This window comes from Coregonus clupeaformis, chromosome 29, assembly GCF_020615455.1.
Source record: "Coregonus clupeaformis isolate EN_2021a chromosome 29, ASM2061545v1, whole genome shotgun sequence".
Classification (NCBI taxonomy): Eukaryota; Metazoa; Chordata; class Actinopteri; order Salmoniformes; family Salmonidae; genus Coregonus; species Coregonus clupeaformis.
In genome coordinates, this window is record NC_059220.1 from 58,606,088 (window position 1) to 58,628,599 (window position 22,512).

At 43.5% G+C, this 22,512-nt stretch overlaps 2 protein-coding genes across 4 annotated transcripts in view; one reads left to right on the plus strand and one right to left on the minus strand.

The window, feature by feature from the left end:
• Positions 1-226: 226 nt before the first annotated feature.
• LOC121576727 (DNA replication complex GINS protein PSF3-like) overlaps positions 227-22,512 on the minus strand; it is a 44,667-nt gene continuing 22,381 nt past the window's right edge. Inside the window, exons 1-2 of one of the 3 annotated variants that reach the window (XR_006002511.2) lie at positions 2,357-3,205; positions 227-1,094 (exon numbers count right to left, since the gene is read on the minus strand). Coding sequence is in view for 1 of the 3 variants with exons in the window: in XM_041890119.1 (XP_041746053.1) it covers positions 870-1,094 (225 nt within the window). In the remaining 2 variants the exon portion in view is untranslated. Of the gene's footprint in view, positions 1,095-2,356; positions 3,206-11,978; positions 12,077-22,512 lie in introns of those variants that run through there. The other 2 variants (XM_041890119.1, XR_006002510.2) reach the window with 2 other exon arrangements.
• LOC121576726 (E3 ubiquitin-protein ligase znrf1) overlaps positions 18,119-22,512 on the plus strand; it is a 35,031-nt gene continuing 30,637 nt past the window's right edge. The window contains exon 1 of the mRNA XM_041890118.2: positions 18,119-19,367. Coding sequence (XP_041746052.1) covers positions 18,983-19,367 — 385 coding nt within the window. The 5' untranslated portion in view covers positions 18,119-18,982. The remainder of the gene's footprint in view (positions 19,368-22,512) is intronic.

Here is a 22,512-nt window from a genome sequence, read left to right on the forward strand (position 1 = left end):
CAGAGCTAGATTATGGTAATAAATACATGTTACACAACCACTTTAAAAGTTGTTTTTGCCTACATCATCTCTGATTAAATGCAAAGCCACATGCTTTTCAAAATAAGATCTCACAAAACCTTTCCTGTTTTACCCCAGCATTCATATGTTACATAAGAACAAGAATAACATCCAATTCAAAGACTAAGGTAGATTTAATTTTATGAAAATTCAAACTTACATAACATAAAACAGATGATTCCAAAAATATTTACAAAGCCTTTGAAAAACATTTGTGTACCGTATGTGTGTGAAAATCTCAGAAATCAAACACACAAGCTTACACCGTAACATGGGCTGCATTTACACAAGCAGCCCAATTCTGATTTCCCCCCCACTAATTGGTCTTTTGACCAATCAAATCAGCTCTGAAAAAGATCTGATGTGAATAATATCAGAATTGGGCTGTCTGTGTAAACGCAGCCATAGAGACACAGACAAACGGCATTCACAAAACTACTGACGCTGCGTTTACACAGTCAAATTTGGATATTTTTTCCACTAATTGGTCTTTTGACCAATCCCATCAGATCTTTCACATCACATCTTTTTCAGAGCTGATCTGATTGGTCAAAAGACCAATTAGTGGAAGAAATATCAGAACGCAACCTTAGAAAACGGATTCCCACATGAAACATATATTTTATAACAAAAACACTAATCCACTGCTCTACTTCCAACTCAGTCCTATCTCGCCTATGTTGTGTTGGATTGTGTTCCAGATGGCACCCTATTCCCTTTAGAGTGCACTACCTTCTGGTAAAAAAGTAGTGCACTATAAAGGGAATAGGGTGCCATTCTGGACGTATCTTTGGAGATGCCCCTCAGGGCTACAGATCAGCGATCTTCCTCTTGCGGTAGTTGAGCACCAGGCTGGAGGCAGTGAGGGTTGATGCGTGGCCCCTCTCCCAGCTCTGGAAGCTGTTGAGGCCACTCTGCCCCGCCCTAAACAGCGCCCTTTCCAGGTAGTCCAGGCGTTCCACCAGGGCAGATGTGTCCTCGTTGTAGACATTCTGGGAAGAATCCATGGTCCGACGGAAACGACCGACGAATGTCTGGATGTGAAGAGGTTAAGACATGAGAATATAATGCTTCATATCAACATAACCAAAAACAAAATATACACACATACATACCAACAACTTAAGGAAATACAAGAGGTGAATAAAGACGGCGCTCATAAAGAATATAATAGTTTAGAAATAACACAACCCCAAAGACAAATACACAACCACATACACTCTCCTATGTATTTATTTGGACAGTGAAGCTCAAACTTTTAATTTGGCTCTATACTCCAGCATTTTGGATTTTAGATACAAATGTTTTATATGAGACGACAGTAAAGAATGTCACATTTGAGGGTATTTTCATACATATCTGTTTTACCGTTAAGAAATTAATGCACTTTATGGATCTAAAATGTAAATATAGTCTCCCCATTTGAAGGTGTCATAATTCACTTACATCATATTAAATTTAGTCAAAAGTTTAGTATTTGGTCCCATATTCCTTGCACGCAATGACTACATCAAACTCTACAAACTTGTTGGATGCATTTTCAGATTGTTTTGGGTGTGTTTCAGATTATGTTGTGCCCAATATAAATTAATGGCAAATAATGTATCGTGTAATTTTGAGTGAGAACGTTACAGAGGCATAACTATCATACCCCACCAATGCTAACCTCCTCTGTTATTGGTAATGTTTTGGGGGCATGATAATAATAATAATAATAATAATAATGCCATTTAGCAGAAGCGACTTACAGTCATCGAACCCACTACCTTAGCGTTACAAGCGCCGTGCTCTATCAGCTGAGCTACAGAGGACCATAATCTTTGTGCATCTGTAACTTTCTCAATCATCATTCAATCATGCTTATCTGTAACCATGCTAGCATCCACATTAATGTAGAAGTGTTCAGAAACATATTATATATTTTTTTACAATAAAATTGACTCCAAAATACATTATTTACCATTAATTTCTATTAGGCACAACATAATTCGAAACACAACCAAAACAAACTGCAAATGCATCTGGCATTGTAGTCACAAACTTGATGTAATCAATGTGTGCTAGGAATATGGGACCAAATACTTATGACACCTTCAAATGGGGGGACTAGATACATAAAGTGCTTTCATTACTAAACGGTAAACAGATATGTATGAAAATAACCTCAAATAAAAAGGTGACATTCTGTATTGTCACCTCAAAAACATTTAATCTCAAATCCAAAATGCAGGAGTATAGAACCAAATGAAAAGATTATCTTCACTGTCCAAATAAATACGTAGGGGAGTGTACATACCTAAAGGAGAAGAGGTTAATAAAAACGTATGATGAAACACAAATTCATCCTTCGTGGATACAGAGGAAAACTACTAATAATCCTGTTGGATTCACTTGAAGTCAATTGTTTTTCAAAGATGACTGTGATGTAATTTGCCCAGCAACAAAACAACACTACAGTAGCCTACATTAGTCAATGGGCAAGTTCGTTTTGCATGGCTCGGTGCCCCATGTGAGTGGAATTTAATATTTTAAACCATTCCATTGGTCCTTAACATAAATCTCCACTTACCTTGGGCACCGGGCCATGCAAAACGAACTCGCCCAATGAGGACAACATGATCAGATGGCACCCTCTAGTGGCCCACTATGGGACATAACACTAAATGGGTTTGTTTACGGACATCAAGTTTCAAGTTTTATTAGTTGTACGGGATACGTATGGTACACATCGCTTACTTGCAGGTTCCTTCGAGACAATGCAACAACAAATGAGAAATAGTAAGGCATAAGATTACGAACATAAAGTAAATGGCAGTAGTATATAATTGAAAGCCAGTATGAGTGTTTGCGCTGTCTAGAATGAAAGGCGTCCATTTAAAAAAAAACATTTTAGTCATTTAGCAGACGTTCTTATCCAGAGCGACTTACAGTTAGTGAGTGCATACATTTTTCATACAGGCCCCTCGTGGGGAAGAGAAAATATCTGTCTATAAACAGCATTGTCACATAGTTATTTCCCCACTTTTTTCAGGTGGTAGAAGGCAGTGTGAAGTGCAATTGAGATTGCGTCTCATCTGTGGATCTGTTGAGGCTATGCGAATTGGAGTGGCTCTAGGGCAGGGCTGCCCAACCATCTTCCTGGAGCTCTACCGTCCTGTGGGTTTTCAGTCTAACCCTAATTTAACACACCTGATTCTACTTATTAGCTGCTCAACAAGACATTAACTAGCTGAATCAAATATGCTAAATTAGGGTTGGACTGAAATACCTAAAGGACAGTAGATCTCCAGGAAGAGGGTTGGGCAGCCCTGCTCTAGGGCATCTGGGATGATGGTGTTGATGTGTGTCATGACCAGTCTTTCAAAGCACTTCATCATTGCAGATGTGAGCGCTACAGGGTGATAGTAATTTAGGCAAGTTACCTGGGTGCTCCTGGGAACAGGGACAATGGTGGTCAGTTTGAAACACGTTGGGATTACAGACTGGGACAAGGAGAGATTGAAATCCATGGACACTTGCCAACTGGTCTTCATATGTTTTGAGAACGCCCGGTTATTCTGTGTGATTGTTAACCTGTTTAAAAGTTTTGCCCACATTAGCCACAGAGAGCAGATCACACAGTCAACCAGAAAAACTGGAGCTTTCATTCAAGGCAGTGTTATATTCCTCGAAGCGAGCATAAAAGGCATTTCTCTCGTTTGGGAGTTCTGCATTGCTAGGCAACTCATGGCTGGGTTTCCCTTTGTAATTCTTTATAGTCTGCAAGCCCTACCACATAAAACGAGCGTTGGTGCCGGTGTAATAGAGACCTACAGTGGAGGTGTCATAACACCCATGAAACCTAGCGGTCAGGGCCTAAAATTAACCCCCGCCACCTGCGGGTCGATTTTGGCATTGGCGGGTAAGATGTCTATTTCACCAGCCAAATTGGCGGGTGATCAGGGCTCCACAGTGCGAGCATTTCACTCACATTTGTTAATAAAAATAGTCAAGTAAGTTTGATCACATAGTTAAATAAATGCTGCAGTAGCTGTTTAAAGTGTTTCCACCGTTTTGTTTCATAGCTGGTACATTTAATAGCACAAAATCAAAGAACTCGTACGAACCCTAAATAGCCTATCCAACCTCGCGATGCAACAGTGCCTGGCTGTGCGCACGTGAAGAGCTGAGTGAAATATACGTTTTAGAAGCGCTGCGAACAGGCGTAAAAGTTGGTCTGATTTACTTGAAGTGAGACTTTGCCCTTGTGTTTTTGGGCTATTGACTTTGTTTTGTTCACAAGCTAGGTTGTTTTTCTATGTTTGAGTTTCAACTGTTAGGGAAGAGAAGACAACCCTTCTACTAGTCAGACTCAATCTCACAGGCATTAAACATGACTGGAGTCACACTACCACGGTAACCATCCTGCCCTTAAAGTGGCAGGTGAATATTTGTCTGATCTGTGATATTTTGGTAAAAGATTCAGGTCACAAAAAAAGTAATTAAACAATATAACACATTAGTTACTTCTTACTAGTAATACATTTCTTGTTTTAGAAACATTACAAACCATGTTCATCCGTTTTTTTGTGTTTTGTTGGTGTAATTTGAGGGGCCCAAAAATATTTTGGCTGGTAGAAAATCTGAGTGGCTGGTAGATTTTTAAAACTACCTGCCACAGTGGCTGAAAGACCAAAAAGTAAATGTTATGCCTTGCTAGAGGTGACTAAACTGCTTGGAGTAACACTGGATCAGTGGCGGCTCCTGAAAAAATTCTCAGGGGGGGCAATTTTTCTGATGATTTAGGTGACCTACACACATTTAAAAAAATATATGTCCAGCAACAACATGAAGACAGGGGCAGCATATAAGTCAATACCAGAAGCATTTATTGACTGATCTGGGGAGATGGATTCCAGTTTCTGTGACAGATTATAAATAATCTCTGATGCCTTTGTTATATTAGCTTTTGGTTGAATGTACACAACGGTAACAAACAATTGGGGGAACTCACGGGGCAGATAGTAAGGTCGCAGTGACACAGAAAGCAGTTCAATGTCGGGGGTACAGAGTCGCTCTCTTACCAGGATCGATTTTCCCTGTGACTGTCAGATCGCGGTCCGCTCTGACCAGGGTGAAGCCGGCCGGCTCCACTTCTCTGTCCGGGACTCTGTCATCCAGCCAAGTCTCAGTAAATGCCAGCAAACAGGCCTCCCGATATTCGTGTTGGAAGCGCAGATTCGCTGACAACTCATCCGCTTTCCCCCTCAGTGACTGGGCATTAATCAGCAAGGTGGTGGGTAAGGGAAGTTTGTTCTGCTGTATTGGATTCCGCTGCCAGCAGCGTTTTCATTATTTAGTCCGTTCGTAGCGGGTATGTACACGATCAACAAGATCAGTCCAAAACCCACCACTGGAAATCCATGGTTGGCAGAATGTTTGTAAACTAAGTGTACAAATTAAAAACATAAAATAACGCCACTAAGTGTACAAATTAAAAACATAAGATAACGCCACACTGCAGGTCGCAACAGAGACGCTGCTACCCGCTATTTTCTTAGTTACGTTCATGGTTACGTTACGTATGACGAAAGCGCGTAAGTGCAAGCCCTCAGAAACCCATAGAGATTGTATTGAAAGCTCTGAAATTTGAAAAAAATAGATTTTACATGGGAGTCTATGACAGACTTCTGGGCGATTTTCAACCTGACTGAAATCGCCCCAAAAGGGGGGGGAGGGGGGCATTTGAAGCACGACTTTAGCCTGATTGGACATTTAGTGGCAGTCAGATCAGATTAGAACACTGATAACTACTGTTGCCGTGATATAATTGATTAGAAAAAAAATCCCTTCCTTTTCCCGTTTGGCAGTGCGTCGCCCATATCGCCCTATTGAACACACCGCCCCTGCACTGGATTGTAAACTGTCATGGTCAAAACATGTTGATACAACAGTAGCGAAGATGGGGAGAAGTCTGCCCATAATAAAGCACTGCTCTGCCTTCTTAACAACATTTTACATATTTACATTTTAGTAATTTAGCCGACGCTCTTATCCAGAGTGACTTACAGTAGTGAGTGCATACAACACTATCAACAAGGCAGGTCCTACACTACCAGTCAAAAGTTTGGACACACCTACTCATTCAAGGGTTTTTCTTTATTTTTTACATTGTAGAATAATAGTGAAGACATCAAAACTATGAAACAACACATATGGAATCATGTAGTAACCAAAAAAGTGTTAAACAAATCAAAATATATTTTATATTTGAGATTCTTCAAATAGCCACCCTTTACCTTGATGACAGCTTTGCACACTCTTGGCATTCTCTCATGAGGTAGTCACCTGGAATGCATTTCAATTAACAGGTGTGCCTTCTTAAACGTTAATTTGTGGAATTTCTTTCCTTCTTAATGCATTTGAGCCAATCAGTTGTGTTGTGACAAGGTAGGGGAGGTATACAGAAGATAGCCCTATTTGGTAAAAGACCAAGTCCATATTATGGCAAGAACAGCTCAAATAAGCAAAGAGAAACGACAGTCCATCATTACTTTAAGACATGAAGGTCAGTCAATAAAGAAAACTTTAAAAGTTCTTGAAGTTTTCTTTATTGACTGACCTTCATGTCTTAAAGTAATGATGGACTGTCGTTTCTCTTTGCTTATTTGAGCTGTTCTTGCCATAATATGGACTTGGTCTTTTACCAAATAGGGCTATCTTCTGTATACCCCCCCTACCTTGTCACAACACAACTGATTGACTCAAACGCATTAAGAAGGAAAGAAATTCCACAAATTAACGTTTAAGAAGGCACACCTGTTAATTGAAATGCAGTCGCAAAAAACATCAAGCGCTATGATGAAACTGGCTCTCATGAGGGCCGCCAGAGGAATGGAAGACCCAGAGTTACCTCTGCTGCAGAGGATAAGTTCATTAGAGTTACCAGTCTCAGAAATTGCAGCCCAAATAAATGCTTCACAGAGTTCAAGTCACAGACACATCTCAACATCAACTGTTCAGAGGGGACTGTGTGAATCAGGCCTTCATTGTCGAATTGCTGCAAAGAAACCACTATGAAAGGACACCAATAATAAGAAGAGACCTGTTTGGGCCAAGAAACATGAGCAATGGACATTAGACTGGTAGAAATGTGTCCTTCGGTCTGGGGTCCAAATTGGAGATTTTTGGTTCCAACCGCCGTGTCTTTGTGAGACGCGGTGTGGGTGAACGGGTGATCTCTGCATGTGTAGTTCCCACCGTAAAGCATGGAGGAGGAGATGTTATGGTGTGGGGGTGCTTTGCTGGTGACACTGTGATTTATTTAGAATTCAAGGCACACTTAACCAGCATGGCTACCACAGCATTCTGAAGCGATATGCCATCCCATCTGGTTTTGGCTTAGTGGGACTATCATTTGTTTTTCAACAGGACAATGACCCAACACACCTCCAGGCTGTGTAATGTCTATTTTACCAAGAAGGAGAGTGATGGAGTGCTGCATCAGATGACCTGGCCTCCACAATCCCCCGACCTCAACCCAATTGAGATGGTTTGGGATGAGTCGGACGGCAGAGTGAAGGAAAAGCAGCCAATAAGTGCTCAGCATATGTGGGGCCTCCTTCAAGACCGTTGGAAAATCATTCCAGGTGAAGCTGGTTGAGAGAATGCCTTGATGACAGCTTTGCACAGTCTTGGCAAAGGGTGGCTATTTGAAGAATCTCAAATATAAAACATATGTTGATTTGTTTAACACTTTTTTGGTCACATCATGATTCCATATGTGTTGTTTTGTAGTCTTCACTATTATTCTACAATGTATAAAATAGTAAAAATTAAGAAAAACCCTTGAATGAGTAGGTGTGTCCAAACTTTTGACTGGTACTTTACATGCCCTAGTTTTGTCGGACCTGGACTGCTGTTCAGTCGTGTGGTCAGGTGCCACAAAGAGGAACTTAGGAAAATTACAATTGGCTCAGAACAGGGCAGCACGGTTGGCTCTTAAATGTACACAGAGAGCTAAAATTAATAATATTCATGTCAATCTCTCATGGCTCAAAGTGGAGGAGAGATTGACTTCATCACTACTTGTTTTTGTAAGAAGTGTTGACAAGCTGAATGCACTGAGCTGTCTGTTTAAACTAGTAGCACACAGCTCGGACACCCATGCATACCCCAGAAGACATGCCACCAGAGGTCTCTTCACAATCCCCAAGTCCAGAACAGACTATGGGAGGCTTACAGTACTACATAGAGACATGACTACATGGAACTCTATTCCACATCAGGTAACTGATAGAAGTTGTAGTATCCATTTTTTAAATTTTTTTATGATAAAAATACACCTTATGGAACAGCGGAGACTGTGAAGAGACACACACAGGTACAGACACACGCATACACACACAAACGCTAGCACACGCACTCAAAATACACGTATATTGTAATATTGTTGTATGGTGGTATTATACATTTTGTATTGTATATATTTAGTGGTGTAATAATGTTATATGATATACTGTTTTATCTTTTGTTTTATGTGTAATGTAAGTGCCTTAATGTGTTTGGACCCCAGGAAGAGTAGCTGCTGCCTTGGCAGCTAATGGGGATCCCTAATAAAGATGTTTTGATAACCATGTAAATCTCTCTCGGACAAGGTGACTTTTATCAATATATTCGGCTCCATTTACTCTCAGATTCGAAAATGCTAATTAGCATCAAAGAAGACATCATGCAAGACTCTCTAGCTGACACCTTTGCTAACAGGTATTGTGTCAATTTAAAACTTGCACAAGACAGTTCACAGAATTGTCAATTTAAATAAATGTTGCCAATATATAACTAAATGTAGCTAACATTAGATAGTTCATCCAGAGATTCTTACCTTTGCCTCGATTCGGCAGTCTCGTACAGATGATCATGGCATTTAAAGGTGTTTCCTTTATTAGCTAGTTGTAGGCTTTTATATATACTGAACAAAAATATAAATGCAACATATAAGCTAAAATAAAATATCCCAGAAATGTTCCCTATGTACAAAAACGTTATTTCTCTCAAATGTTGTGCACAAATTGGTTTACAACCCTGTTAGTGAGTGTTTCTCATTTGCCAAGATAATCCATCTACCTAACAGGTGTGGCATATCAAGAAGCTGAATAAACAGCATGATCATTACACAGGTGTACCTTGTACTGGGGACAATAAAAGGCCACTCTAAAATGTGCAGTTTTGTCAGACAACACAATGCCACAGATGTCTCAAGTTTTGAGCGAGCTTGCAATTGGCATGCTGACTACAGCTGATGAAACTGAGGAGTATTTCTGTCTGTAATAAAGCCCTTTTGTGGGGAAAAACTCATTCTGATTGGCTGGGCCTGGCTCCCTAGTGGGTGGGCCTATGCCCTCCCAGGCCCACCCATGGCTGCGCCCCTGCCCAGTCATGTGAAATCCATAGATTAGGGCCTAATTCATTTATTTCAATTGACTGATTTCCTTATATGAACTGTACCTCAGTAAAATCATTGAAATTGTTGCATGTTGTGTTTATATTTTTGTTCAGTATACATAGTCACAACACACATCAACATGCATTTTGGCCACTCACGAGTCTCATGATATGGGGCAATAACTACACAATTTGTGTAATAAGTATCCTATGAGAACATAAACAACTTGGCAAAACCAAGTATATTTAGACATTTTTGCATAATTATATTAAAATAAATAACTGAAAATCCTTATTTACATAAGTATTCAGACTCTTTGCTCTGAGACTCGAAATTGAGCTCAGGTGCATCCTGTTTCCTTTGATCATCCTTGAGATGTTTCTACAACTTGATTGGAGTCCACCTGTGGTCAATTCAATTGATTGGACATGATTTGGAAAGGCACACACCTGTCTTTATAAAGGTCCCACAGTTGACAGTGCATGTCAGAGCAAAAACCAAGCCATGAGGAATTGTACGTAAAGCTCAGAGACACGATTGTGTTGAGGCACAGATCTGGGGAAGGGTACCCAAAAAAATTATGCAGCATTGAAGGTCCCCAAGGAGAAAGTGGCCTCCATCGTTCTTAAATGGAAGAAGTTTGGAACCACCAAGACTCTTCCTAGAGCTGGCCGCCCGGCCAAACTGAGCAATCGGGGAGAAGGGCATTGGTCAGGGCGGTGACCAAGAACCCGGTGGTCACTCTGACAGAGCTCCAGAGTTCCTCTATCTCTGCAGCACTCCCCAATGAGGCCTTTATGGTAGAATGGCCAGACGGAAGCCACTCCTCAGTAAAAGGCACATGACAGTCCGCTTGGAGTTTGCCAAAAGGCACCTAAAGGACTCTTAGACCACAAGAAACAATATTCTCTGGCCTGATGAAACCAAGATTTAACTCTTTGGCCTGAATGCCAAGCATCACGTCTGGAGGAAACCTGGCACCATCCCTACGGTGAAGCATGGTGGTGGCAGCATCATGGTGTGGGGATGTTTTTCAGTGGCAGGGACTGGGAGACTAGTCAGGATCAAGGGAAAGATGAACAGAGCAAAGTACAGAGACATCCTTGATGAAAACCTGCTCCAGAGTGCTCAGGACCTCAGACTGGGGCAAAGGTTCACCTTTCAACAGGACAACGACCCTTAGCACACAGCCAAGACAACACAGGAGTGGCTTTGGGACAATTCTCTGAATGTCCTTGAGTGGCCCAGCCAGAGCCCAGACTTGAACCCGACCGAACATAGCTGTGCAGCGACGCTCCACATCCAACCTGACAGAGCTTGAGAGGATCTGCAGAGAAGAATGGGAGAAACTCCCCAAATACAGGTGTGCCAAGCTTGTAGCGTCATACCCAAGAAGACTCAAGGCTGTAATCGCTGCCAAAGGTGCTTCAACAAAGTACTGAGTAAAGGGTCTGAATACTTATGTAAATGTAATATATATATATATTATTATTTTTTTAAATTTAATACATTTGCAACAATTTCTAAAAACCTGTTTTTGCTTTGTCATTATTGGGTATTGTGTGTAGATTGATGAAGGGGGGAAAAAAACAATTTAATCCATTTTAGAATAAGGCTTTAACTTAACAAAATGTGGAAAAGGTCAAGGGGTCTGAATATTTTCCGAATGCACTGTATAAACACTGAGAATACAAAACATTAAGAACACCTGCTTTTTCCATGACATAGACTGACCAGTTAAAAGCTATGATCCCTTATTGATGTCACTTGTTAAATCCCTAATACATGTCAGACATGCTTCTAAGTTGTGTACCCAGTAGGTCCCTCAGGTCCTCTGGCACTGGCCTTTTAACTATCCCAAAGCCTAGGACCAAGAGGCATGGACAGGCAGCCTAGGAGCGGAGGGAGCGTACCCTGGGGGACGGCATCCGCCAGAGGACCAGGAACCACCAGCCTGAGGAGAGACACATGAAAAGTGGGTGAGACACGGTAGTGAGGGGGAAGGAGCAGCCGTTATGATACCTCATTTAAAATCGGCCGGAGGACCTTAAACGGCCCCACAAACCGGGGGCTCAGTTTCTTGCAGGGCAGGCGGAGAGGGATGTTTTTTGTGGACAGCCAGACGTTGGCTTGGTCCTTTTGCCGACAAATGGCCCTCTGGAGATGGACATGGGCGGCGTCCCAGACCTGTCCGGCCCTGTGGAACCACTCGTCGACAGCGGACGCATCGGTCTGGCTGGGTGTCCAAGGTGCCAGGGCCGGCTGGTACCCCAGGACGCACTGGAAGGGAGTGAGCCCCGTGGAGGAGTGAACGAGGGAGTTCTGGGCATATTCTGCCCAGGGAAGGAACCTCACCCACTCACCCTGCCGGTCCTGACCGTGGCAACGAAGAAACCTCCCCAGCTCCTAATTCATGCGCTCCACCTGCCCATTCGACTGAGGCCGATACCCGGAAGTGAGGCTGGCCGTGGCCCCGATCTTCTCCAGGAAAGCCTTCCACACTCGGGAGGTGAATTGGGGGCCACGGTTCGAGACGATGTCCTCCGGAAGTCCATAATGCTGGAAGACCTGTTGCAACAGGAACTCAGCGACCTGGAGAGCAGAAGGAAGACCAGTTAGTGTGTCACGATCGTTGAGAGACGGGTCAGACCAAGGTGCAACGTGGTGTGCGAACATGTTTATTTTATAGAATAAACATACAAAAACAACAAAACAACGTAACGTGAAGTCCTCAGGCTATACAAATACAAGCCTACACACAGAACAAGATCCCACAACTAAGGTAGGCAAACAGGCTACTTAAGTATGATCCCCAATCAGAGACAACGAGCGACAGCTGTCTCTGATTGGGAATCACACCCGGCCAAACATAGAAATACAATACCTAGAATGTAAACATAGAAATAATAACATTGAACTTCCACACCCTGACTCAACTAACAAGAGTTCTATACGTCAGGGCGTGACATAGTGGCAAAAAACGGCATGATTTGGAGAACCGATCTACGACCATCATGACTGTGGTGAAGCCGTCAGAATGTGGAAGGTCAGTGACAAAGTCTATGGACAGGTGTGACCAAGGTCGCTGAGGCACTGGGAGAGGAACTAGTTTGCCTGTCGGGGCGTTCCGAGGTGTCTTTGTTTGGGCACATACGGAACAGGAGTTGACATAGCGGGAGACATCAGAAGCCAAGGTGGGCCACCAGTATTTTTGGGCTAGAGAATGCAAGGTGCGCGTAATACCAGAGTGCCCTGCCATAAGGGTGGTGTGCGCCCAGATCAGCAGGCGGTCACGGACACTGGTGGGTACATACACGCTGGGTCCTGCTGGCACAGGCGCTGGGTCCTGCTGAGCCGCCAGGCGGATGTCTTCGTCCACATCCCAAACGACAGGTGCAACGATGAGAGGCGAGGGCAGGATAGGACCCCCCAGATCCTTCCTTTCTCCAGTATGGTGCATCCTGGAGAGTGCGTTGGCTTTCACATTCTGGGATCCTGGGTGGTAGGACAGAATAAATTGAAAGAGAGTAAGAAATTGGGCCCACCTGGCTTGACGAGAGTTCATCCGTTTCGCTGCCCGTATGTACTCCAAATTCCGGTGGTCAGTAAGAACCCGGAATGGATGGACAGCGCCCTCCAGCCAGTGTCTCCATTCCTCCAGAGCAAGGACCACCGCCAACAGCTCCCTGTCTCCAACTCCATAGTTCCTCTCTGCGGGGGTAAGCTTTTTAGAGAAAAAGGCACAGGGATACATTTTCTCTGGCTTACCGTGCCGCTGGGAGAGGACCGCACCCACGCCCTCCTCCGATGCGTCCACCTCCAGGATGAAAGGACGAGCTGGATCTGGGTGTTTTAGGATGGGCGCTGTGGTGAACCTCTCCTTCAGCCTCTTGAAGGCAGCGTCAGCCTCAGGGTTCCAGGCCAGCTTCTGAGGCCCACCCTTAAGGAGAGAGGTGAGCGGGCGGCTATGGAGCTGAAGGACCTGATGAAATGCCGGTAGAAATTGGCGAAGCCCAGGAAGCTCTGTAGGCCCTTGATGGTGGTGGGGACTGGCCATGACCTGACGACGTCCGTCTTCACTCCTTCCATGAACACTCCCTGAGGACTGATCCTGAATCACAGGAAGGAGATGGCCTGTTGGTGGAATTCGCATTTCTCCCCCTTCACCAACAGGCTGTGTTCCCGGAGGCGGAATAGGACAGCTCGGATGTCCCTGACGTGCTCCTCGAACGTAGCCGAGTAGATCAGGTTATCGTCGATGTACACCACCACCTGTCTACTCAGCATGTCCCGGAACACGTCATTAACGAAGGACTGGAACATGAGGTGGACCAGGCTGTGATCCTCTTGGTGATCCAATTGATGGTGGGGTTGTGTAGTCTGAGCCAGGGCAATCCCAAGACGATCCAGTGAAGGGGTGACGTGACGATGTGGAATGACAGCTCCATGTGGTGCTCCGGTAGTGTGGGAATGGTGATGGTGATGGGGAGAGTGACGTGCGTAATGGTGCCTGATCCAAGGGGTTTATTGTCCAGTGAGGTGACCATGTAGCGGAGATGGCAGTGGCACGGTGGGCAACCCCCATTCAGAGACCAGCTCCCCATCTATAAGGTTCCCTGCTGATCCGGAATCTATCACTGCAGTAGAGATTGAAGAGAAGGAATTACCAGTCACCGTTATGGGAACTAAAAACAATGGTTCTGTGATAGGAGATGACATCACGGAGCGGTGCTTTGCTGGTGACACTGTCTGTGATTTATTTAGAATTCAAGGCACATTATCCAGCATGGCTAACACAGCATTCTGCAGAGATACGCCATCCCATCTGGTTTGGGCTTAGTGGGACTATCATTTGTTTTTCAACAGGACAATGACCCAACACACCTCCAGGCTGTGTAAGGGCTATTTTACCAAGAAGGAGAGTGATGGAGTGCTGCATCAGATTACCTGGCCTTCACAATCCCCCGACCTCAACCCAATTGAGATGGTTTGGGATGAGTCGGACGGCAGAGTGAAGGAAAAGCAGCCAACAAGTGCTCAGCATATGTGGGAACTTCTTCAAGACTGTTGGAAAAGCATTCCAGGTGAAGCTGGTTGAGAGAATGCCAAGAGTGTGCAAAGCTGTCATCAAGGCAAAGGGTGGCTATTTGAAGAATCTCAAATATAAAATATATTTTTGATTTGTTTAACACTTTTTTGGTTACTACATGATTCCATATGTGTTACATTCTACAATGTAAAAATAAAGAAAAACCCTTGAATGAGTAGGTGTGTCCAAACTTTTGACTGGTAGTGTATAAACAGTTGAAGTCGGAAGTTTACATACACCTTAGCCAAATACATTTAAACTCAGTTTTTCACAATTCTTGACATTTAATCCTAGTAAAAATTCCCTGTCTTAGGTCAGTTAGGATCACCAATTTATTTTAAGAATGTGAAATGTCAGAATAATAGTAGAGAGAATGATTTATTTCAGCTTTAATTTCTTTCTTCACATTCCCAGTGGGTCAGAAGTTTACATACACTCAATTAGTATTTGGTAGCATTGCCTTTAAATTGTTTAACTTGTCAAAATTGTTGGAAAAATTACTTGTGTCATGCACGAAGTAAATGTCCTAACCGACTTGCCAAAACTATAGTTTGTTAACAAGAAATTTGTGGAGTGGTTGAAAAACGAGTTTTAATGACTCCAACCTAAGTGTATGTAAACTTCCGACTTCAATTGTTTATATATATATATATATATTTATTATAGGCTACAGTATGCTACAAAATAAACTTTCCAGTGACACTGACTCACCCTATGATGAAGATAAAGGCTACTCACCTGTCATGGCCGATGCGTCGTGGCAATCAATAGCCTATCTTAAAATAAACTACTTTGAAAAATAGTGCTGTTAGCTCAGAAACGCTCAAAAGTTGTGTTTAGCTTCTACAGACAGATTAGTAATGTATTTTTAGCAGTAGGCATTTGCTTTCCAAACGGTATGCCTACGATTGTATTTTGAAATTGACAGCCACAACCAACCATAGAAATATATTCCATAGATGCCGTTTCCATTAAAATCAGGATTGGCAACCATTTCTAGGGTACCCATGAGTTTAACAGTCAAAGTGCCGGGGTTAGAGGTTCTAAAATCCTTCTATGGATTATATGTCTATGGCCACAATGCAACAAACTGTTCTATATTTGGCATGCGCGCTGCCCAACTTCCAGCCTTCATGACAGTAAGTGCTTGCAATAAAACTTAATCCACAGGTATTTTTTAGAAGCTATTGATCCTCTGTGGCTAAATGATGCTCTCTGGTGTAGTATTTTGAATTATTTTATTAATGTATGTTCAGACAGGAGTATGCTAGTATAATTTTGGCACACAAAAAAAACTAATAGAATTTAATCAAAACAACAACCGACAAACAACTTAAATAGGAATAATAGCACCATCTTGCTGCCGGTTGGGCTACCTTTGGGCCATTCCATGATAACAGAATGATGCTCAGACTCAGATTTTTCACTTTAAAATGTATGTCAAACAAAAACCAATGATTGCAAGGTTAAACAAACCATTATTATTATTATTAGTCATTTAGCAGACGCTCTTATCCAGAGCGACATACAGGAGCAATTAGGGCTAAGTGCCTTGCTCAAGGGCACATCGACAGATTTTTCACCTAGTCGGCTCGGGGATTAGAACCAGCGACCTTTCGGATACTGGCACAACGCTCTTAACCACTAAGCTACCTGCCACCCATACAACTCTTGTTGTGGAAAATAACCACCATACTTTATTACAAATAACGTCTTACAGAGTTTTTGTTGCATCAAGAAATGACTTTTTATTAAAGTTTTCAACAAAGCCGATACCCGTCTGCAGAGGGGCACACCCTTCTGTTTTCCTCACGTCCCATTATATACCATTTTCCCCAACTCTTCTAGCTCTAAATCCCTCCCTCTTCGGTTTCCCGCTCTTTATCACTCCGCCCACTTCCTCTGTCCCTGAGGACGGCTGAACTATTACTCCAACCAATCACCCGCTCCCCTGTACCTCACCCCCTCAAGCTGTAATCAATCAAGAAGATACCAAGGAGACAAAGGTCTAGCCCAAACTCTATTCAACCCTGGTGCCGCACCCTTCACTATGTTTGAAGAGAGAGACAAAAGGCAGCCATGGATTCAAGTAAGAGCAAGCACTTTGACCCTAGGGCAGTTTCTCTCTGCTCCCCCACACACACAGTGAAATGCCCCAATAATATTCCTAGCCCAGTAACAAACAATTCTAACTCAATGTTCGTGATTAACCCAGTTCTATCTTCTAATTTATTAAAGAATATACATCACTCTATGCACAAGGACTACTTTTAACAATTTCCACAGAAGATTTTACAAAATCACATTTTCTTGAAGAGCCGTGCAGATTCAACGTTTGGTAACAGAATGATGGGTTGTGCTGTTAGTGCCCTGATACTGTTACCAAACTTTGCATCTGCATTTTGACATACATTTTAAAGTGCTTTTTTTTTAGTCTCAGCATCATTCTGTTACCATGGAATTGCCCCTTCTTAAAAAGAAGTTGGTAGATTTACCTAATTGTTTTTATTTGTTTTACTCTTATTTTAACAGGTAAGTTGACTGAGAACACATTCTCATTTACAGCAATGACCTGGGCAATAGTTACAAGGGAGAGGAGGAGGGATGATTGAATGAGCCAATTGGAAGCTGGGGATGATTAGGTGGCCATGATGGTATGAGGGACAGATTGAGAATTTAGCCAGGACACCGGGGTTAACACCCCTACTCTTACAATAAGTGATATGGGATCTTTAGTGACCACAGAGATCCCGGACACCCGTTTAATGTCCCATCCGAATTGGCTGTTGTATGCGTGTGTGTGAGTGAGTGCTCGTGTGTGTGCCTGTATGTCTCTCTGTGTGTGTATGTTTAATGCAGCAGCAATGACTATACATCAACAATGATGTCCTGAATTGGGTTATTTGACCTGAGATATGAGAATCTGAGAAACTGTGAGTTAGACTGGCTTTATTCTGCAGGAGTGAATGGGAGTGACAGGTGTCTGTCACACCTGACTGTGCTGTCATGCAAACCTGCTCATTAGCCTAAATCAAAGAGATCATCCTCATCACACTAATACATTCCACACACACACGATGTGTTTCGTGGCACAACGGCACACCCACGCCAAATAATAAAATACACACACACACCAAATAATAAAAGAACACACACACACACACTTGATGTGTTTCATGGTATATCATTTGTCTTTAAACTTTGATGCATGCATGATTAATAGTTCTAATTAATAGCAAACAGCGGCAGTAATAATTTACATGTAGGTACCGTTTATAAAGGGTTTGTTAATGGTTAATAGTGTTTATTGTTTTTTTATTTATAGTTTAAGAACAGTAATAAACAGTTGTATGGTAATTGTGTGAAATTCATGCCAATAACAAGTAGGCCTATTTGGGGGAAATACCTCTAAGCTGCTAATTGTCATTAGTCAATCATCTCATTAATTCAGCATATGGTAAAAAATGTGAATGCTGTGCCATCTGCATGTTAACTTGGTTATGACAGCGTTACTAGTTCATATCAATCTCTGTCCTCTGCTCACACTGCATTCGTCTGACATGGTAGCCTGGGGCGAGCCAGACAAACGCCTTCATTGGATTTTTAGAAGATAGACAGACAATGAGGACAATATTTGAATCAATTCCTCGTGATTAAGAATATACATAGACTACTGTATATTCCCTCTTCACACGCTTTACATTGTTAATCCGAGTATGCGCACTGAACGCCTCCATTGTCTACCAGCAGCAAGGAGTGAGAGCGAGCGCGCGGATATGAGAATGCAGGGGAGCGGCATACATTGACCCGAATCTCCGGGAACCGGAGAACAAGCGGACCCGGTCACACGTACGTCGTTGGAAAGACAGACTGGCAGGCAGACAGCAACAGTTGTCATGGCTATGGTTATGATCAGCTGAACCAGTCTTCAAGACAAACATAATAACATTAAAAAGGGGGGTAGCCTAGGCTACTGCAGAGAAGCGCGACTGTCGGAACCGTTGTTGCGCTTTGTGCTTGTCATCATCCCTGTTGTGATTTGGAGCAGGCTGTCCTGTCATTCGCTGTGAGGGGAAAACGTTTTGCTTATCTTTATCGGGGGAAATTGTTTTTCTGTTATTAATTTGACATCATCCTCTTATAAATTCTCGTTTTTCTCGGTTGAGCTGAATCAAAACATTCGAGTCGCTCATGTTCCGGTCAGGGAAATGGGCTGTTGCGTCTGTTATACACAGCTGCTTTAGTCAGATTTGACAACCGGGATTTTTTTAAGGTGCCGTTTTGTCCCTGGCAAGGGGCGATCAAATCCACTGCAGACAGGCGTGTCGGGGGTGATTCCAGTGACGGCTCTCGACTCTCTGCGGAGCCCCGTTTCAACAGCCCCCACCCATTTGTATCGGGTGATTTGGATGGGGGGCAAGCAGAGTACGGCAGGGCGGCCCCGGGGTGCTTTTCACGGTGTCTCGGCGGATGACAGCGCAGTGCCACCCTCGGCCCACTTTGGGCACTACCGACCAAGTGGCACAATGGGGTTACGCAGCCGCTCAGTGAGTTCTGTGGCTGGGATGGGCATAGAACATAGTCCTACGGTGCCCTTTGGGTTTTATACCCCCAGAGGAACAGACTCGGATAGAGCTGGAGGGGGGTCTGGCACTAACGCCGCCCATGGTAACGGCTACCAGGAAACGGGCGGCGGCCATCACACGGACGGTATGCTCTATCTGGGCTCCCGAGGGTCGTTGGCAGACACCTTGCCCCTGCACATTGCACCCCGGTGGTTTAGCGCCCACAGTGGTAAGTATCAACACAGTCACCCATGGCTGGCTGCACACATCCATGTTATCAGGGATTACAGAGGGATGCAATGATATTAGGCCTAGATGTCATCAGCAAACTTCCCTGTCATCCATGGAACTTAATTCATGAATTAGTGTGTGTGCTTGTGTGTTTGTGTGTGTGTGTGTGTGTGTGCATGTGCTTGTGTGCATGTGCATACATCAGGGCAGTTAATCAGGGGTTTGTTGCGTGTCTGACCTTATGCATCTCAGGTTGTCCCCAATACCTTGTTGTGAGAAATGACACTAATAAGCCATGTTGCCAAATCTGGCTCAGTCAAGCTTATGATTAGAGAGGAGAAGTGTGTGTGTGTGGGGGGGGGCACAGTTATCATCTGCTTACCTCAGACCACAATATGTCTCACTGACTGGGCTTGTCAGGGCCTGAGCTGCAGAATACTGACGACACTGGCTCAGGTCCCCAGGCACTCATTACCAAAGCCCAAACCTTAAACCCACAGGAGGGAAAGTCAGGCGTCAACATCCAGACTGTTTGCCTTTTATCGCTAGGCGACCCTGCTGTTCCTTTTTATGACTGAGAAGCTCCCTGTGAGCAGGGCATAAAGGATAAGGCTATGGTCCTGCTTCAGGTACATAATTCAGCCCTGTTTTCAAGACATGGAGTCTCTCTTTGCTTTTTTCTGCCCTCTCTGTAAAATGGCTGTTAATAAGGCTGATCACAGGTGCCTCTGTCAAGTGCCCTTGGGAAGTGGTGAGGGAGTGGGGGGTGAATGTATTCAGGTTTCAGATTCATCGACTATCGATGAGGATTGAAAAGTGAAGTCCTTCCTACAGTATGTAGGCTTATGCCTATACTGCCTTACACTGGTCCATTCTAGACAAACAGTATTAAAGATTTCCAATAACGCCCTTCTGAGCTCCATGTCATTTCTCTGATGAAGCAAGTTTTCAGACAGAGACACCACATCTTAAATTCTATCAATTTCAAACTCTCCAGTCTGGTATGGTCACACTCCTATCATAGTATGGATTTGACTGTGGAATTGCAGAATTGATTGATAGAACCATTAAAAATATATATTTTTGGAGCCTTTCTCTTATCACAGTGGAGCATTGGTCAGACATCTTGTTGCCTTCAATTGATTAGTCAAACTAGAAACAGTACTGACAGTCTGCAAAGCATGAAAGACGCTGGTGAGGTACCACCATGGTAGGTAGACAGTAGACAGTTCTGCTGCATAATAAACAATGTAATTCATACTTTAAAACCCATAGTCTGACAGAAGGTCACATCAAAAATCCCCTTTGACAATGGGGTATACTGTACTTCTTAGGCTTTAAGCATTACAAATATTACAGAGCCTTCTGATCTTTACCAACTGGGCTGTTTGGGCCTGCCCTTTTCCATGCAGCCTCATTGATACTGCATTAATACTCTTATTAATAGTGTATGACAGCCTGATTAGTCTGATCCTGGCAGGAAACCTCCTTCTGATAGCCAACTGTTTGATCCAGCTGCAAACAGTAAACAACACTGAGAAAAGCCTCCCTCTACTGATGCAGTTCCTGAACAGAGTCCTGTCTACATTGTCACTTAGTAAATTGCTCACCTACTGTTGTTGTTATGCACTCTCAGATTAGAGACCCTTTAGCAATGGTCTGTGTAATCTCTCCTCCTGTGATAGACCCACGGTGCTCACTCACCCATCACAGAGCTAAGTAATCACTCACCGATTTGAGCAGAGCAGAGGCACTGACTGAACTCTTTGAGCAGAAGCCAATGTAATTGTTCTAAGATTAGAGCCATAAGCAATCATTCACTTGTGTACACCGCCATTTAAATTTAAATGTAAATAATGAGGAAGATAACACACATGAACACATACACACCTATACTACTGTAGACGCACAATGTTGTGGCTGGGTTTTAGTGGCAAGTCTTTTAGGAATGATGGGATGTGCTGAACTGAACATCTGAACATCTGTGCTGAACTGTCTGGCAGCGGAATTCAACAATATAGGTCATTCTCAATTTATTTATGTTTTCCCTTCCCCTCACACACTCTCTTTCTCTATCTCTCTCTCTCTTTTCTCCCATTAGCTCAGCACAGTGTACACAGACGCCGAAAGACACACACACACACACACACACTCTACACTGGATGGCTAAGGGAGGGGTTTCTGTTGCTGCATCTGTGACAACCACGTTTCTTGTCACTGCTATTTTCAAGATGTACACTTGTTTGCTCCTTACCACCCCCACAATATCCTCACACACTCATTTCATCCAGACGCAGAGGACGAGGGAGGGAGAGAGGGAAGAAGGGAGGGAGGGAGAGATGGAGGAAAGGAGGGAGAGAGGGAAGAAACAGAGAGAGGGAGAGAGAGGCTTGACATGTTCCTCTGACAAACTTCCTGTCACAAGTGTTTCACAGCCAGTCTGTTGTTGAGTGACAGCCGGCAGACCTTTCTAATAAAAGGACGCCACAAGTGCAAACTTCTGGCCAATTAGAAGGACAGTGGGCCGGGGGCTAAGGCAAAGGCAGTGGCAACCGTTGCCATGGTGCAGGGACTAAATCATGTCATCATACAGCAGAGACTTTCTATAGATAAACCTTTGACTTCAGTAGCAGGGGGCATTAGCCCCTGTCAATCAAAACGCAGATGATGCCACTGTATAGCAAGCATCACACTGATCACAGAATGCTTTCTATGTCATTAAGCATCACAAACCTAAATCACATCGTTTCCCAGTGCTTCCCACCACAGCAAAGCAGCCCATACTGTCTCATTCACTGTGTAATGATACCCTAGTCTCTCCCACACAATACACCCCACTGCCATTACACACCTCCCTCCTAACCACACTCTACACCCCATTTCACCTGTATCTAAGGCCACATTCCCTCCTGCAATCAAAGAGTTTAGCGAGGAACACAACAATAGGTCAGTATGTCTCTCTCACGGCACTCTCCTCCCCCTTTCCCTCTCCAAGTCTTTACCTCTCTCATTCAGCTGTTTCCATGGAAACTGCTGTTCTTTCCGGTAAGGTAAAGAGTTGTCTGAGTTGCGATTGAGTTGAATGTGATGTAATCAAATGGCTACTATCCATGTATGGGCATAATGTCCTGTATTCTGGACTA